The sequence below is a fragment of the Sus scrofa genome, chromosome 14 (genome assembly GCF_054392235.1).
Source record: "Sus scrofa isolate SSC_HxYL_T2T_F1_AM1 chromosome 14, Sscrofa_HxYL_maternal_Yorkshire_Landrace_v2.0, whole genome shotgun sequence".
Lineage (NCBI taxonomy): Eukaryota > Metazoa > Chordata > Mammalia > Artiodactyla > Suidae > Sus > Sus scrofa.
This window is the reverse complement of record NC_139396.1, coordinates 112,816,237-112,834,840: the sequence shown is the minus strand read 5'-3', so window position 1 is coordinate 112,834,840 and position 18,604 is coordinate 112,816,237. Positions and strand designations below refer to the sequence as shown.

Sequence of the window (18,604 nt, the reverse complement as noted above, 5' to 3'; positions counted from 1 at the left end):
GAAAGAAAAGCAAGGTGATGGCACGACTGCCTTATCCCCTCAACTCCCATTTTATCCCAGACATTCCTATAGATCATTGGGGTCCATCCCTACAAGGTATTTCTTAAAGGCAGATTTTAAATATGAAATCTAGGGAGTTCCTGTTGTAGCTCAGCAGCTACAAACCTGACTATTATCCACGAGGATGCAGGTTTGATCCCCAGTCTTGCTCAGTGGGTTAAGGATCTGGTGTTGCCGTGAGCTGTGGTACAGGTCACAGATTCAGCTTTGGATGCCACATTGCTGTGGCTGTGGCATAGGCTGGCAGCTGCAGGTCCGATTCCATCCTTGGCCTGGGAACTTCCATATACCGCTGGTTAGGCCCTAAAAAAACACACACAAAAAAAAAAAAAGAAAAAAGAAAAGAAAAATCTTAAAGCTTTACACAGAGCTGGGTCAAGAAAATCTAAGGTCCTGCCCATTGCACAGCTAAGAGAAACTTAAGAAGAGAGTCAATGAAATAAAAACAATTGTTTTTGTTACGTAAGCCTCAGAGAGCTTGACTGTTTCCGTATCACTTTGTTCTAACTGTATGAGCCTCTGGTTAAAGCTACATCAGCACTGATTTTCTGCTAATCAAAGACTTGATTATCCTGTGATGCAGTAACAGTGTTTACCTCTTCATCTTCATCATCAAAAAGCGAGACTGAGGTGGGGAGTTTGCTAGGCAGGGGAGATGCATCTTTCGACTTATTCACACTTTGAGAAGAAAACAAATCCTGTCGGATCAAGATGAAAGTTGCTGGTTAACAAAATGTATTGGTTCTTAAAGCATCAGAGGTAAAACACTAAAGACTATGACATGGCTGCAGTGCTTCCAGATCTCTTTGTCAGACAGGGAAGCTGGCTGTCACAGTCCCTGAGGAACTTCCACACATCAGAATCTGTCCTCACTGTGTGCAGGCGAGAAGGAGAGACCCGCATGGAACTCCAAGTGGCCTCACTGGAACCTGGAGGTTTCGACACATCCACTTGGACGACTTAAGGCAGGAGGAAATTTTCCAATTTCCTATCTTGCTAAAAAAAATAAGAATAACTTCCTTTTTCTGTCCAAAGAGTCAGAGAGATTAAACAGATTTCATAATGGAAATAGAAGCTAGAGTCCCAAGTTACTGGATCTAAAATTCTGTTTTATTTAGTTACATCCCTCTTTTCCTCTAATAAGTATACGGTATTTTTCTTTTAAATAAAAACAAGTTCGGCGTTCCCATTGTGGTTGAGTGGAAACAAATCTGACTGGCATTCATGAGGACACAGGTTTGATTCCTGGGCTCACTCAGTGGGTCAAGGATCTGGTGTTGCCATGAGCTGTGGTGTAAGTCACAGACACAGCTTGGATCCGGCATTGCTGTGGCTGTGGTGCAGGTCAGTGGCTACAGCTCTGATTCGACCCCTAGCCTGGAACCTCCATATGCTGAAGAGTGCGGCCCTAAAAAAAAAAAGTTCAATTTTAATTTTATAACGTTTGATATTCTATACTTGAACTATAGCTTGGAAATGCTGCAAACTAGAGAAATATCTGGCAGATTGTGAAGAAATTTCCAAAATATTATAAAATGTCAGCCTATAATACAAAGAAAGCTCTGCAAATTGAGTTGCATGAATCAGAAACACTAAAAGAGGACAACTATTCCCTCAGGAAGAGAAACTTCAATACACAAGAGCCAGACAAATAGGACAAGAGCACAGGTCTAAGACCTCTCTGGATAATTTTTTTTTAGTATTATGGAATCAATATCTACTCAAATACAGAGCTAATGAGTCCATTAACTGAGAAGTTCTCTAAATCAGCCCGGTGGTTTTCCTCTGGGCCCCAGGAGTCCCACGGATCTGTTAAGATAGAAGGGGCCATAATGAGGGAGCTCCAGGCTTCTCATGCCTCTCCTGCATTTTACACACTGGCAAGATATTTAAAGAGAGGGCTCTGTTGAGAGTTCCCTTGTAGCCAAACAGGCTCAGGATCCAGTGTTGTCACTGCTGTGACAAGGATCACTGCCATGGCACAGGTTTGATCTTCGGTCTAAGAACTTCTGTATGCTGTGGGTATGCTCACCCCTCCCCCCAAAAAGTAAACCAAAACAAAGAACAAAAACAAATTTCAACATTGTTTTGGACCCTTGACTAATATATTCATTGGTGTTGGGAAAAAAGGCCCCATATGTCCCCAAAATGACTTCACAGGGCAAGCAATAGCTCCACACTTGAGATATAAGGGAAGGAGTAAAATGATCAATCCTTTTGATCCAAAGCTCTTCCCAGACTGCATTGTCTTACCTCTCTTTGCCTAAAAACCTCAACACGATCCATTGAAAAAATGTATGATGATGTACGTGGCTTTAAAACCTACCTGCAAATTCATTTACATTCTACATCAAGAAGTAGAGATTGTGTCCTCTGCCCTTGAACTCAGGAAGCCTTTGTGACTGCCTCAACCGACAGAATGTGGCAGAATAACAGCAGTGACTATTGAGGCTAGGTTGCAAAAAGCAGTACAGATATACCTCATTTTAGTGTGCTTTATAGATACTGGTTTTTTTTATAAACTGAAAGTCTGTGGCAATCTATCTCAAGCAAGTCTATCAATGCCATTTTTCCAACAGCATTTGCAGATTTTGTTTCTCTATCAAATTTTGGTCATTCTTGCAATATTTCAAATCTTCCACCAGCAAAAAAATTACGACTTGCTGAAAGCTCAGATGATGGTTAGCATTTTTTGGCAATAAAATATTTTTAATTAAGGTATGTACATTGTGTTTTTAGACAATGCTATTACACATTTAAGAAACTAGGGTATAGTATAAACATAACTTTTATGTACACTGAGAAACCAAAAAATTCACGTGACTCACTTCACTGAGATACTCATTTTACTGTGGTGTCTGAAACTAAGGCCACAGTATTTCTGAGATATGTCTGTATGGCCTCTGTGCAGCTCACTTGGGAATCTCACTTTGAAGCCTTGAGCCAACACAGAAGAAGTCCAGCTTCCCTGAAGTTGCCTTGCTGGGAATCGCAGAGGTAAACAGCGGTCTCCCAAAAGTCCCAGCTGATCAAGTCTTTCTGGCCCAGGCACCAGAAAGACTTGATCAGACACAAGAAAGACACAAGAGCAAGATGATTCTCAGCCCGGCTACCTTCAGGCTGGCACCACCTGAGAGATCCTAAGTGAAAAATACCCAGCTGAGCCCAATAAACTTCTAAAACCATAAGAGGTAACAAAACATACTGATATTTTAAGCCACTAAGTTTTGGATCATTTGTTTCAAGGTAATAAGTAACTGGAACTACTTTGGAGTCACTGAAATGGCTCACATTTGGTTTTTTCATGTAATCGACAACTCCTTGACAGCTTACCAGATGCCAAGCACTAATCGAGGTGTTAGGGACACAAGTAGGAAACAAAACGTCCTGCCCTCAAGAAGCCTACTCTAGTTGGGACAGAAACAATGAACAAGGAGATAGGAGGTATCACACAGCAATATATCCTGTGGGGACAATAAAACAGAAAAGGGGCTGAGGAGCACAGTGTGGTGCATGCTGGCGGGCTCACCATCATGCAGAGCGTCGTCTTGGGAGGCCTCACAGAGAACTGGAAAAAGAGAGGAAGCAAACCATCCATATTCTGGGAAGGGCATTCCCAGAGCAACAGGAGCCAATGCAAAGACCTCAACGTGCCGGTGTGCTTGACAACGAGCAGAGGGGATGGGAGGATAAGACCAGAGTGTGCAGCCCCAACACGCTGTACTTGGGTGTCCGGACTTTGGCTTAACTGGACTTTGCTTAATTCCTATCTTCTGTACATCAGCTGTTAATGAAATACATGCCTCAAAGTTTTATTTACATCAACAGGGCTCACTCTACTTCCAAAGACTTATATGTTCATCCTGGCTATGAGTGCAAAGTATCCACAAGAGCCTAACCCAGAGTTCACAATGTCTTGAAATGACATGTAAATTTCTGACATGCCTACATCTTTTTCTGCGAAGGGGAATGATTATTGCCCATTTCAAATTCTCTAATCGGTCTTCTATCCCCTAAAATCCTGGACTAAAACTGCCACTAAAAAAAATCAAGACCTGTGGGAGCAGAAAAAGCAGTGATGCTTACAAGAGCTGCTACTGCATCACTGAAAAAAGTGATACTAGGCAGGGGCCTGGAGGACTGAGGCTGCTTGCAAAGCAGTGCCAGCCCACAGGCTGTTACCAGTAACAAGGTCAAAGGCTGTGCCAGAACATGTAGCACTGCTTAGTGAGGCTGCTGACAGAGGAGGTATAGTGTGTTGATTTCTGTCTCATTACATTGTAGATCAATTAATAGCCTAAATTTGAACCTCTTGAATTTTCCTCCTAGGAGATGCACTGGATTCAAACCCAACAGCATAAGTATTGTGCACATGTACTTTCTAAAGACCACGTTTTTTCTCAAAAGATTATTTTCAAAGAAAGAACTAAACTACTTAAGAAGTCTTAACCGCTACTGATGAATTCCTGATTCAGAAATAATTTCCAATGTCATATCCATGAACTATTTCCCAGATCTAAGAGAAAGAATTCCTTACCTCAGAATCCTCCTCATCTGAAAATAAACCTTTGTGAGTCTTTGTTTCTGATGAGAGCTTGAGATTTTTGCTAGAAGGTAGGGTAACCTTAGTTGAAAAAAAAAAGAAAGTTAACACACCAGATACCTGGAAACAAGGGTTTACTGAATCATTCACTCAGAAGATGTCCTGAATCTCTGCTAGGACAAGGAGCCATACACCAGGGGAATAAAGACGTCAAGACCCTTGGACGTGTATCAAATTCATATAAAGAATTAACACAAGAGTTCCCATTGTGGCTCAGCAATTAACGAACCCAACTAGTATTCAGGAGGACGTGGGTCCAATCCCTGGCCTCGCTCAGTGGGTTAAGGATCTGGCAATCCCGAGTTGCTGTGGCTGTGGTGTAGGTCAGTGGCTGCAGCTCCAATTTGAGCTCTAGCCTGGGAACTTCCATATCCTGCGGGTGCAGCCCTAAAAAGACCAAAAAAAATTTTTTTATATAATAAAAAATAAATAAATAAGAATTAACACAAAAAGTATCATGAGAAAGAATTTAAAAATTGACATATGTTATGAAAGAGGGAAGAAACAGTTCTTTGATAAATTCTCAGGACAGAAAAGACCTGGACATAGGGGTTGCTATAAGCAATGACATTCTAAGTGGAGGAAACTGTGAGAGAAGAGAAAAAACATTAGAAGGCAGAGGGCACCTCTAGGGGATCAGAGTGGACAGACTGCCAGCTTCACACAGTGCACAAATGGACGTGTACAGATGGAACCAGCATGGGAGGGCAGACACCTAGGAGCCTGCCGGATTCTGAACACTGGCACCCATGTTTCATGGGACAACAGGAAGGTCATGGTTCCATGGGAGGACAGGACACAGATATGCTTTAGAGAGGATAGATCAAGCTGTGCAGGACAGGGAGGGAAGGGACAGCAGCCAGAAGAGCCAGACCAATGGGGATGAAGCCCAGTGGTCAAATACAGGTCAATTTCAACACCAAAAAAAATAATGATGTTACTGGATTATAACATGTTGACTAGAGAAGCCAGGATCCTATAGTTATACTAAAAAAGTGGGAAGCAGGAGGAGAGAGAGTGCTTCTATTCAGAAGAATGCCAGATAATAAACATAGGAGAAATGACAGCAGTAGTAAGACAGTCTTTTGCATCCCCAACATGGTATCTGTTTCAGGGAGGATCATCAACAGATGTTAAAAACCACTGAGCAAGGCAAAATCCAACAACTGCCAAATCTAGGCGGTAGTTTTTTGGGTGTTTGTTGTGATCTTTCAACCTTCTACACAAGTTCTTCACCACACACTTGAAAAGAAACAATACTTCCCTCTGGGTTCCAGAAGAATAAACAAGATGCCCCAAATCCACACTCCTATAGTCTTCCCTCCCACTCACCTTCTTTTCTGCTCTTGCTTTATTTTCATCTGTCTTATTCACAGTAGCTTCTGGCAAAGCCGCCACTTTTTCTTTGAACAGATCTCCTTCCTCATCATCAAAGATATTAGCAGTGGATTTGACTTTGTCTTTAGAAAGAGGTCACAGCATAAAATACATAAAAGTCAAAAATATCACCACAAAATTCAGAGTTTAAAATTTTTTCTCTCCAAAAGAATAAATAGGAAAAGTATCTTATTTCTCGATTAGTCAGGAAGAAATATCAAGTGGACTAGGCTGTAATTTTTCAAAGGACACAAGAGCTGCTCAAATGAAACAGGACAGTTTAACCATCTGGCTTACACCCTTATCCACGCAGCAGCATCTTATGCTTAGGGTAGTCCGGACTGGCATGAAAGGCAAAGCGAGACCCACAGAAAGAGTCAACTGCTCTAGGAATCTGAGAAGTGAGGGTTGGCTCCTGTTTTTAAAAAGTCAAACTTATGCAGAGGCATATAAAGGCAAATACTGAAACCTCACTCACAATTCCACCTGCCCACCCAAACAAGAAGGCCATCTAATCCCCCCAAAGGATACACTAACATATTAGCCCTAGTTATTCACAAAATACAACTATAAATGATAATACAATTTGAAAAATGTGTCTTACAATTTTCATTTCTCACTCAGTGTACCTAGGGTATCTTCCTATATCAACAAACAGAGGCCTCATTCTTTTTAACAGCCTCACAAGACTCCACTGAATGGAGGAACCAAAATTTGCCCTACTGATGAGTATTTGGGCAGATTCCAACCTTTGCTACCTTTGCTGTACTGAATGAGGTGTGTGTCAATGAAATGAGGGCACTGAGTCCCAGAAGAGCAGCAGGTGTCAAGAAAAATGGAAATCAACTGACTTGCGATTCCAAATTAATGATACCCACTAAGTGGGAGCCCTTCTAGGCCCTGAAAGGCGGTACTCCTTTTATTCACTGTCCTTTCAGTCGGCCTAGATGTGTCTTATGTGCTGAGTTTGCACTCTTTCTAAAATAGCCAGGCTGTCATTTCCCTCGTGTTTCTGCTGCTGTCCTTACTTTCACACCCACCGCTAGAAAGGCATCTAAGCCCAGACGCATCCTGGTCCACCTAGTCCTCAGGGGAAGAGCCCTCGGCTCAAGCTGCTGGAAGCTGTGTGCACCTCAGTGGCCTACTCTTCTTTTCTGGAAAAACCACCAGTGAACTCAGTCCTTTGCTACTCCAAATGCAGCCTACAAACCAGTAATCTCTGCCCATTAGGAAGCCTGTTAGAAATGCAGAATCACAGGCCCCAGGCCCTACCCCAAACCCACATCAGAATCTGCATTTTGCCAAGAGGCCTGGGAGCATCATCTACACATTAAAGAACAACGGATTCAGGGGAGTGACTTCATGAACAAACTGGATCAAAGTTGAGGGGAGAAAAAAGGAGAATGCCAAAGGGGCCAAAACCCTGACATATAAGAAAAGGTCAAGGTCACATGGGCTTTCTGGCACAGACAGGAGAAGCTGGGAACTAAACAGCTCACATGTGATGTTCTGCTCATATAGGTTACTGAGGACACTGGAAGAAAGTGTGATTTAAACTTTCTCTGTAAGTGAAAAGGTCAAAACTAGAATCTTGAGTGGATATCAGAGGGGAACAGACTTCTCCCTCTATAAGGGATATATACAATCCTAGTAATTAGTTTCCAAAGCAGAAAAGATCAGTCCATAAGATAGAGGCATCCAAGGCACCATAACCATGTAAGCAGAGACGCAACAACGCTAGGACAGGAACGCTTGGGGAGGGATTCTGGCACTTCAACAGATAAGGAACTAGAGGACCTTCATGTCTTTTTTCAGTCAACATTCTTTTTCTGACGAAATTCCCAGAAACAGAGGCTGAAGCAGTACCTGTCTTGGAAGGCTTGCTATGGGATGCTGCAAAAAAGTCATCATCGTCATCATCATCAAAGAGGCCAGAAGACGCTGGCAGGTACGAGCTTTTCCCTGGCGTGGGCTGCTCAGGCTTTGGAGGCTCCTTCAGGGATGGAGCAGAGGCAGTGCCAAACAAATCAGTGTCCCCTGTGGGCAGAGGGACAGGACAAACCATCTGTGAGCCAGTGTGGTGGGCTTCCTGACATTATAGGAGAAGAAAAAAAAAAAAAACCCAAAAAAACAGTACCACCACCAAGCACTCATAGTTTCAGTTCATCCACAAAACACATTAATAGGCCCCAACAACCTCCATCCTTTACTGATATCGAACATACCATAAAATAGAATCAACTGATCACTCAAACTAAAAAACATCTGAGGCCACTGATTTCTAAGAGAATATGAGTTAACACAGATAAGTGAGCTCTTTCTGTAAGCTGTTCCACGCCCTCTGAAGTTCTCCCTACTCTCTTCTCCAGGCAGCCCTTCAAAGATGACAATTTTAAAAACGACAAAACGATACCTAGACAGTTTTTAAAAACAAACACATACAATACCTAAAAATACAGAAACAGCTCCTGCTGGGATTTTCTTTCCAGGTTTGGAGGACGAAGAGGCTAAAATGTGAAAGAAAGAGATAAGCATTTCAACAAAGAAGATAACTTTCCTTGCTAAAAGCACTTTCCTAAAAAATGTGCGATGTAACACACAGCTAATAGGAGACAGTTTAATACACAGATTTTTCCTTTAAAAGTCACTTTAAAATTGCTCAGTATTGTCTTCTCTACCAATGTCACAACTTTTTTCTTGGTACTAAAACAATCTAGGCTGTGACCTCCATGGACTCTGGGCCAACAATAGCAGTAGGATTGGCTGGGGTGGCCAAGGAAGATGAAGAGCACAAACAGGGGAGGCAGGGGCAGAGCAACCAGGGCTCAACAGTTCTGACTCCACCCAGTCCAGTTTGATGAGAACAAGCAAGTAAAAAAGAACAGCAAAGTATCTAATGTCAGAGAAAAAAACGAAGACAATAACAGGAAAGCAGGAAACCAGGCAAGTCACAATGCCAGAAAGTGGAGAGCAGGGACCTCAAGACAATCAGGTCAGCCAACACTGTAACAAGTCCAAAATCTGACAACTTGTGGCCTGGGGAGACCAAGTTACTTAAAATAACTCACTCCCAATTCCCAAGAACTATTGCAGTCCTGATGGAATAAAATTTTTAAGTTTTTTCATGGCTTGAAGTGTGTGCTTTTTAGAAATGCCATAGATTATACTAGCGCACGCTGGGCTGGAGAATTATTGATCTTCAATTTATGTGCAGAATTTCAGAAATGTTTCTTTGAAACTAAACATGATTAAATTAAAATATCCTCAAAACTGCTGGAATGGTTCTCCTGCTGACTCTTTGTGAATTCTCTAAGGAAGAGACAAAATTGTGCCTTGGGTCTATAGATGATACTTTTTGTTTTTTCCAAGACATGAATTAGTGCAAACAAACTGCTTTTAACAAGACCAAGGCAAATACAACAGCTTCCTGCCTAACAGAGAAACGAGGCTTAGGAACAACTTCGGGTGTTCCATCTCCTGACAGGAAATAACCAGTTTTAGAAGTCTGTGTGTGGAGAAACACAGCCAGCTGCAATCTAAGCTCACCTTCATTAACAGGTGCTCGAGCTTCTCGATCCTGAGGGGCTTCTGTGAAGAGGTCACTCTGCTTGTAATAAAGCATGGAACATGGTTCAAAATAGCAGAGGAAAATGGAGCTGCATTTAAAGATTTCTAAAGAATAAGTACCTTGAAAAGATTACAGAGACATACGGCCTATGAAGACTATGACAAAATCAGAGCCTTAAATAATTTAATTCCTGTCCAGGAATTAAATACAAACATGGGCAAAGACAAAAGGTAAGAAATGATCACTTAACCAAATAAACTGTTCACTGTTAACGCACACACATCCTCTCCCCACTTAATAAAGAGCATCAGAATGCAGTAGTTCCTCACTTTGCGATTCAAAATCTCCTAAAATCTGAAAGTAAAAGCAACTTCCAACCAAGAAGCCACTCTTTTATTACTAAAAGAACAAAACATTTCTTCCTTGTGGACCCATGACACAGCTTTGGAGAGCTTCCTGGACTCCCACCGACTCACCTCCTCATCCTCATCATCAAAAAGTCCCTTTCCCCCGCTGAACAGGCCACCTCTAGACCCAAATGGTGAGAAGTCTTCATCCGTAAGCTTAGGGGGTGCAAATAAGTTATCTTCGTCGTCTAGCAAAAAGAAAGCAACGTTTTGCAGGAAAAGTTAAAGATGGATCTGGAACTCCAATTCCAGGGATCAGCCTTTACAAACCTCCAAAACGGACATGAAGTCTATCTAACTATATATAACAAGGACTATTTGAATGCCAACGGTCTGAAAACTTTCAGACAAAAACTTATTAAATAGTCTACTGAACCCCTTAAAATAAGGCTCTCTGGGTTCTCACCCTCAAATTATACATGTCTGCAGCAAGGTGAATTCTGCAGGCAATCTCCTTCATCAAAAAAATTTTTTGAAGGTAGTATATGGTTCAATTCCCACCCAAGCACTATCTGGGGGAAAGAAAGGCAGACTGAAGGGAGACCTGCAGATTGACAATCACACATGGGAATATAATGGATATTCCTGTTTAATGTGAAAGGGCCTGATATATTCTCGATTGAAAACAACTGTTAAGAGGTCTCTAGTTTCTATACTTTTGGAGAAATCTAGAAAGACAACTAATGATCCCTATAAAATCTAGTAATTCAAATCTCTCTCTTTTTTTTTTTTTTTTTTGTCTTGTTTGAGGGCCGCACCCCAAGCATATGGAAGGTCCCAGGCTAGGGGTCGAACTGGAGCTGCAGCTGATGGCCTATGCACAGCCACAGCAACACGGATCCAAGCCGAGTCTTTGACCTATACCACAGCTCACAGCATTGCCGGATCCTTAACCAACTGAGCAAGACCAGGGATCAGACCCACATCCTCAGGTACCACCCAGATTAGTTAACCAGGAACTCCTAGTAATTCAAACCTTTAAAGCATTTTTATTCCATATTCACTTCTCCCCACACCCCAAAAGTATGCTCTCAAATGCTCTCAGATAGTGAAGGGAGAGAGACTTCATCTGTCAGCATTTAAAAAGGCACTTTTGTGAATTATGTAAGTGATACTCCCATTGCCAAGTCAAGAGCCTCCAAAAACAAGAGAATTGAGGGGAAAGGCTTACCATCTGAGGGAGTTTTCCTTTCCTTCTTCTCTTTCGAGGTCTTCCGAGGTTTCGTTTCACCTGGGGATAAGGCTTAAAGAACAATTCACAGTTTTCACAACACCCTGTCTACCCTTACTATATTTACCTATAGGTTCTTTACACACAACTACCATGCTCACAACTCCTCAGCTGAGAGCAGGACACTCAACTCTGTACCTCAGCTCCACCTGAACACCCCACTCAGTGCTTGACCCACAGCGGACACTCACAAGTGCCTCTTTTTAAAGCAGAAGGCTTGGAGTTCCCGTCGTGGCGCAGTGGTTAACGAATCCGACTAGGAACCAGGAGGTTGCAGGTTCAGTCCCTGCCCTTGCTCAGTGGGTTAATGATCCAGCATTGCCATGAGCTGTGGTGTAGGTCGCAGATGCGGCTCGGATCCTGCGTTGCTGTGGCCCTGGCGTAGCCGAGGGGCTGCAGCTCTGATTTGATCCCTAGCCTGGGAACCTCCATATGCAGCGGGAGCGGCCCAAAGAAATAGCAAAAAGACAAAAAAAAAAAAAAAAAAGCAGAAAGTTTCAGCTTACACACCAGGGTCATGCCCCACCAGGATTGCACTTGCTGTAAGGATTTTTCTGGTATCTCTCCACCCTGTTAATTCAATCACTAGAATATAGTGTACGGTACATTTTTATCTAGTCAAAATAAAATTCAGGAGTAAACATGAAGCCAAGGATTCTCAATCGGGGGTCCCTGGTTCTCCATGGTATCCACCAAACCCCTGAAACTGCATAGATAGATGTGCATGTGTGCATTTTCTTGGGAAGGGTGGGGGGCAGTCCACAGTGTTCAGCTATCAAAGAGTCTACAAATCCAAAAAAGATTAAAAACTGTAATTTAAGCATCAGTAATTAAACAGAGAAACCCACCCTCAGTGAAGCCCAGCAGAGGGTCCTGCACTCTCCCACCACCCCGTTTGCTCATCTGGAGGTGGGAGTGACATACTTGTTTGCTCCTCTTCCATCCGGTTTGTGGCATCCCCTTTGATTCGGGCCGCCAGCTCATCAGCAAATGACGTAGGTCTACTTCTTTTCTACAAGCGGAAAAAAAAACACTCTTTCGTAAGTTTTTGTTGGGTAACAAATGAGTCCAATTTACTTTGGACACCTAACAAAATTATGGCAAATTATGTAAAGTTATATACACAATGGCAAAGAAACTGAACTGATAAGAAAATAGTTTAACTAAGGAAATGTGAGCACATGCACCCTATACAGATCACCTGAGAAACAGGATTCAGTGTTCCTTCAAAGGGAGATGCTCTTTATTTCCTTATTTTTTAAGGAAAAATACTCAGAAATCTAGATAAGAAAACTACCATAACATGCCTAGGGAAAGCAGAGGAGTATTAGCATCTTAAGATTTTGAATATATTTTGAATGATCTAACTTGTAAAATCTTAACATTTGGAGAAGAAAGGGGTACTTGTAAGGTAACTTGGGATGCTCAACCATTATTTCCAGAAGTGTAAATGAAATTACAAATATGATGCAAAATGAGACAGTTAGAAATATAAATGATAATAAAAGGAATGAGTCCCAGGTACCATTTCTAAAACTTTGTCAAGTGATAACAACTATAGTCTTTCTTACAGGTCTAGAATTTTCTTCGAGGTCCTCAATATCTTCCTCCTCCTTCTCAGAGTCAGCAAAAATGTCACAACCATCATCATCCTCTTCTTCATCACTCATTTGTGCAGTGTGCTAAGAGTACAAACCACCAGATTTAAACTATTAGATATGGTCATCAAGCTGAAAAAGAGATACTGCCACTTAACCTTTAGACTTCTCCTTCAAAATGGGAGCAAATAATGCACCAAAAGTTAAGAAGCAATACATGTGCTAGAATAAATGATACACAAGATTTATCTTCAGGACATTAGCAGAAGGTTGAAGTAGTAAAGATGCCCACCACTAGAGAAATGAATAGACTAAATAAGCATGGTCCTATCTTAATAACGGTACTAACAGTTAAAAGGAATAAGCTCGAACAACTGCATAGACACTCAAGACCAATCAAGTGACAAAACAGTGAATGATAAACCCAGATGATATCCTGACCACCCTCTGACACACATACTACAGCACTGCTGTGAACACAGACATATCTGTAAAAGCAAGATATGGTTTTGACGACAAAACCAGTTACTTCTGGAGAGCGTAAAAAGATGAGGATCGGATGCCTCAAACTTAGTCTTACCTGTTAAGTCTTACTTTGGGGGTGGGGGGAGTTAGGGCCACACGTGCAGCATATGGAAGTTCCAAGGCTAGGGGTCTAATAGGAGCTGCAGCAACAGCCTACACCACAGCCCACAGCAACTCTGGATCCTTAACCCACTGAGTAAGGCCAGGGATCAAACCTGAGTCTTCATGGATACTAGTTGGGCTTGTTACCGCTAAGCCACTGCCAGAACTCCTAAATTCTAATTTTTACAAAGGCAGCTACTGATATGTAAAAACTGCATAATTAAAAAAATTGTATCATTTAAATCAATAAACTATGCCAGGCATTATGCTAAAAGCACTTTTTAAACCAATCTTTTTTTTTTTTTTTTCCTTTTTAGGGCCACAGGTGCGGCATAGGTAAGTTCTAAGGCTAGGGGTCCAGTCAGAGCTGCAGCCACCAGCCTACACCACAGCCATAGTCACTTGGGATCCAAGCCTCGACTGCTACCTATACCACAGCTCACAGCAATGCCAGATACTTAACCCACTGAGCAAGGCCAGGGATCGAACCCTCATCCTCATGGATACTAGTCGGGTTTGTTACCACTTTTTAAACTCCCACTTTTTAAACTAATTTAATCCTTAGAACTCTGAGGTTAGTAGTGGCAAACAAAACAAGTATATCTTTAAAAATACAAATAAATGGTTCCTGGAGTTCCCATCGTGGAGCAGTGGTTAACGGATCCAACAAGGAACCATGACGTTGAGGGTTCAATCCCTGGCCTCGCTCAGTGCATTAAGTATCCGGCATTGCCGTGAGCTGTGGTGTAGGTGGAAGATGCGGCTCAGATCCCACGTTGCTGTGGTGGCTGTGGTGTAGGCTAGCGGCTACAGCTCCGATGAGACCCCTAGCCCGGGAAACTCCATATGCCACGGGAGCAGCCCTAGAAAAGGCAAAAAGACAAAAACAAAACAAAACAAAACACCAAATAAATGGTTCCAGCAATGCTTTTAATAACCTTATTGTATAATTTGAAAAAGTATTTGAATTTGTGGATCTTAACAATAAATTCCATGGAAATAAATACATTCCACAGAAACCAGTAAAAATTATAAAGACAAGCCACTTTTGTGAACACAACTGGGAAAATACAAGTACCAACCAAAAAGTACCAAATCCTTCATTTAATATTTGGAAATTTTTGTGAAAAAATATTTCCCAATTAGGAAAGTGAAACACAAACTGGTATGATCTCCACATACCACTGTACACATACACTAGGGTAGCAAAAATCGTAATCCCAGTGCTGATGAGAATGTGAGAAAATCATTACGCATGATCTGTTAACCTGCAACAGACATCAGACAAAAGTTCCAAGTAATTCTAATGCCAAAGGAAAGTTCACAAAAACAAAGGATGTTTATATATGAAAACAATGAATGAGGCATTATCTTAAAAATAAAAATTTGAAAATGTATATCCCATATACATTTAGAGACTACAACAGTATCATAAATGTACAATTAAAAAACACAGAAATTTGAAGTTCCCTCATGGCACAGCAGGTTAAGGATCTGGCACTGTTACTGCTTCGGCTCTGGTTAAGCTCTGGCATGGGTTCAATCACTGGCCCAGAAATTTCCACATACCAGATGCAAATTACAAAGACTATTTAAATGACAAACACTTGGGATATATTGATATAAAATAACAGAAAATAAACCATGCACATTATAAAAAGAATACGTCCTTAAAAGTATATACAAAAATTAAGACAACAGTACTAAGACACTAGAATGAGAAGATTTCCCTCTCTTGAGTGTTCCTTAACCTTACTGCTATATTACCTCAAAGGTGAATTCAAGTGAAAAGCTCAGTTTGGGTAACTGGGCCTTGTTTTAGAGACTCTGTTCGATTTTGTTTTCTACCTCTTTGTTTAAGAAAAATGAAGGTAAACTATGAAGCAAAATTGGGAAAAAAATATTCCAGGGATTAGTTAGCCTAAAAACATGACACACGTGAAGAAAACATGAATAAATCCTGAATTTCCTATAAATCATTCAAAAGTAATTTTTAGTATATATTTGGCATGTATGCCATGGTTTGATTAAAATTTAATAGTCACTTCAACATTTGAGCCTTACCTGGTTTTGATCATGGTCACTATGATTGGCAAAATCTTCATCTGACTCCTTTAAGGAAAAAAAAAAAAAAAAAAGGCTTCACTGTTAAAACAGGCTTTACTCAGAAGCACAGAAATAATTTTGGGTCTAAGTCTCTGGGGCAGCCAACACCGGTCTCCCCGTACCAACTACTAGTCACCTGAAGGTCACCTGAGGTATCAAGGTGCAGACAGGAGGCAATACTGCCAAGGGCTGTTCTAGTTAACATGTAATTTCTATGATTCATTTAAACCTAACAATTTGTTCATATGAATCTGCCCTATCACCTCTTACCTTTGGATTTAAAGTAAGAGTTGTACATTTAATTACGTAAATTATCAAAAGTTGGCTTGTGTGATTTTTGGACTCCATTCTCTATCTTCCCTCTAATTAAGACAATTACTTCAACAGGCTCAAGAACATTAGAATTTAATACCAGCAATTATGTAAAGAGTTGCTTCAATGCCTAGAAGTAAAGGATTCAGCTAATGACAAAGAGTTACAGCAAAGTTGTTTAAGAAAAGCGTATCTCCTGCTAGATTTTTTTGTTTGAAGACCTGGAGGAAGGAAGGCAGGAAAGGGAGACTGTGGAAATGGAGAGGGAGAAGGAGACAACAGTGCCTGCTTACAAAACTGTCTCCTTTTCAAAATCAACACTCAGAGGCTATCCTTCAAAGCATTCCTGCTCTTTGCAACAACTAATTATTTTGTGTAAAGGAACAACTCCAGCTACAACAGTGGTCAAGGCCCACAGACCCCAAGACCCTAGAGCAGGGAGTCAGCTCTGTGGGTTTAAAGATTCCAGAGGCAGCAGCCAAGCTCACATGTAAGTGGATGCTTTCAGCATTCTTCTGGTCTAAAAGGTTTTATAGTAAAAAAGCTTTAAATGCAGACTTTTTCCCCTAGAATTATTCAAAGACAAAACTTACTTAAAGACTGTATCTCAGCAGAGATTCCACCAAAATATTTAAGCTTGCCCCTCTTAAAATAATACTGGCAAGAAGAGAATTTCATGGAGCGGTGAGGAGGGAGAGTAATGGTAAAAGAGATTAAAGCAGTTTTTCTTGGTTTTCTATACAAGACAAAAAGGAACTCCCATCCCAAGGAAAAAACTTCAGAATATGGCTTCAATCCAGTGTTAAAAGATTTTTGTAAACAAATTGCCAATTTGCAAACATGCTATTTACTTTGGCCCACTAAACACACCCTAAGTTTCCTGCCCACCATGACCTGGACACACCAGAAAGCCCTTACCTCTTCTTCATTCTCTTCTTCACTGTCCGCAATACTACCACGATCGCTGCCTACTGAACCTTCTGGTTAGAAGATAAGGGTATCATCATTATTCACAAGAAAATGTCCTTAGTTCCATCTCAAGATCACACATCACTGTACATCAGCATCAGGAGATTTTTTTTTTTTTCTTTTTAGGGTCGCATGTGTAGCACATGGAAGTTCAAAGGCTAGGGGTCGAATGGGAGCTCAGCTGCCAGCCTATGGCACAGCCACAGCAACAGCAGACCCTTAACCCTCTGAGCGAGGCCAGGAGTTGAACCTGCATCCTCATGGACACCAGTTAGGTTTTAACCCGCTGAGCCACAATGGGAATGCAAGCATAAGAGATTTTGATAAAACCATCTATACACTTATACATCATCAAAGTACCTCCTCAGAAGATAATTAATAGTTCCAAAAAAAATTTTTTTAAAAAGCTGGTTTCTAGAGCTCCCGTCATGGCTCTGTGGTTAACAAATCTGACCATGAGGTTGAAGGTTCGATCCCTGGCCTTGCTCAGTGGGTTAAGGATCTGGCATTGCCATGAACTGTGGTGTAGGTTGCAGACGAGGCTTGGATCTTGCATTGCTGTGGTTGTGGTGTAGGCTGGCAGCTACAGCTCTGATTAGACCCCTAGCCTGGGAACCTCCATATGTCTCGAGTGTGGCCCCCAAAAAAAAGCTGGTTTCTACTCTTCAAGATGTCAAGGTTGTGAAAAGCAAAGAGAAACTGAGATATAATATCAGACTAAAACAAGACTAAACAGATTTTTAAAAATGAGTGATCCTGGATTGGATTCTGGACTACAGAAAAGACAAAAGACAGACAAAACTGGGACAGTTGGCAAAATCTGAATATGATGGAAGGTTAGCTAGCATTAAATCCAGTAAAATGTTCTACCTCTGATAATTAATTTTTGTTGCAGAAAAACTGTCAATTGGTGACTTTACTTCATATAAAAATTACATTGAAAGAAGGGGTTGAAAAGAACACTTGATTTGCAGATACTTGCCAAGCCACACAGGATTCAACCACTTCAATAATTATTTTTATTGATGAAGAGGACATACACATTAAAAGCTTCACATCAAAGCTTAACACATATGTCCAACACAGATGACAGATATGCAAGTGACTATGCAAAATATTCAACTATAAGAAAAAGTTCTTATTCTTACAAAATACACACAGAAATGCAGTCATCCGTAGAGGGATTGGTTCCAGGACCCACTTTCCCCAACACAGACACGCAGAGAGAGAGATACTAAAGTGGTGTGGTATACGTATACAATTTACACACACACCCTCCCAAATCCTTCTCCTATACACAACCTTAAATCATCTCCAGATTAGTTAAAACACCTCATACAATGCAAACAATATGTAAATAGTTGTAAATACAAGGTAAATTCTATGTAAGTAGTTGCCTGTGCATGGCAAATTTAAGTTCTGCTTTTGGAACTTTCTGGAATTTATTATTCCCAAATATTCTCAATCCAGGTTGGTTGAACATAGAGATGCAGAACCCCTGGATACAGAGGGCCAACTAAATTTAGAAATAAAAAGACATGACATCTGCATAATGTCTCCCAAATAGCTTCAGAAAAAAAAAATGTATATATAGAGAGAATGATAAAACAAATGTAGTGAAATGGTAACAAATGATAAACCTGGGCAAAGGGTATGTGGGAGTTCTTTGTACTAGTCTTAACGACTTTAATGTAAAGTTTGAAATTATTTTTAAATAAAAAATTAAGACATAAATGTTAAAAGCAA

General features: G+C 41.0%; 1 protein-coding gene across 13 annotated transcripts in view; it reads right to left on the bottom strand.

Annotated features, from left to right (window-relative positions):
- LOC100522401 (WASH complex subunit 2A) overlaps positions 1–18,604 on the bottom strand; it is a 58,697-nt gene that overhangs the window by 26,052 nt on the left and 14,041 nt on the right. For 4 of the 13 annotated variants that reach the window (XR_014827507.1, XM_003133111.7, XM_084996507.1 and 1 more), the window contains exons 7-18: positions 16,808–16,869; positions 15,536–15,583; positions 12,818–12,928; positions 12,171–12,258; positions 11,187–11,258; positions 10,085–10,203; positions 9,587–9,644; positions 8,488–8,547; positions 7,907–8,077; positions 5,996–6,123; positions 4,598–4,684; positions 657–758 (exon numbers count right to left, since the gene is read on the bottom strand). Coding sequence is in view for 12 of the 13 variants with exons in the window: in XM_003133111.7 (XP_003133159.3) it covers positions 657–758; positions 4,598–4,684; positions 5,996–6,123; positions 7,907–8,077; positions 8,488–8,547; positions 9,587–9,644; positions 10,085–10,203; positions 11,187–11,258; positions 12,171–12,258; positions 12,818–12,928; positions 15,536–15,583; positions 16,808–16,869 (1,106 nt within the window). In the remaining variant the exon portion in view is untranslated. Of the gene's footprint in view, positions 1–656; positions 759–4,597; positions 4,685–5,995; positions 6,124–7,906; positions 8,078–8,487; positions 8,548–9,586; positions 9,648–10,084; positions 10,204–11,186; positions 11,259–12,170; positions 12,259–12,817; positions 12,929–15,535; positions 15,584–16,807; positions 16,870–18,604 lie in introns of all 13 variants that reach the window. The other 9 variants (XM_084996503.1, XM_084996506.1, XM_084996510.1 and 6 more) reach the window with 3 other exon arrangements.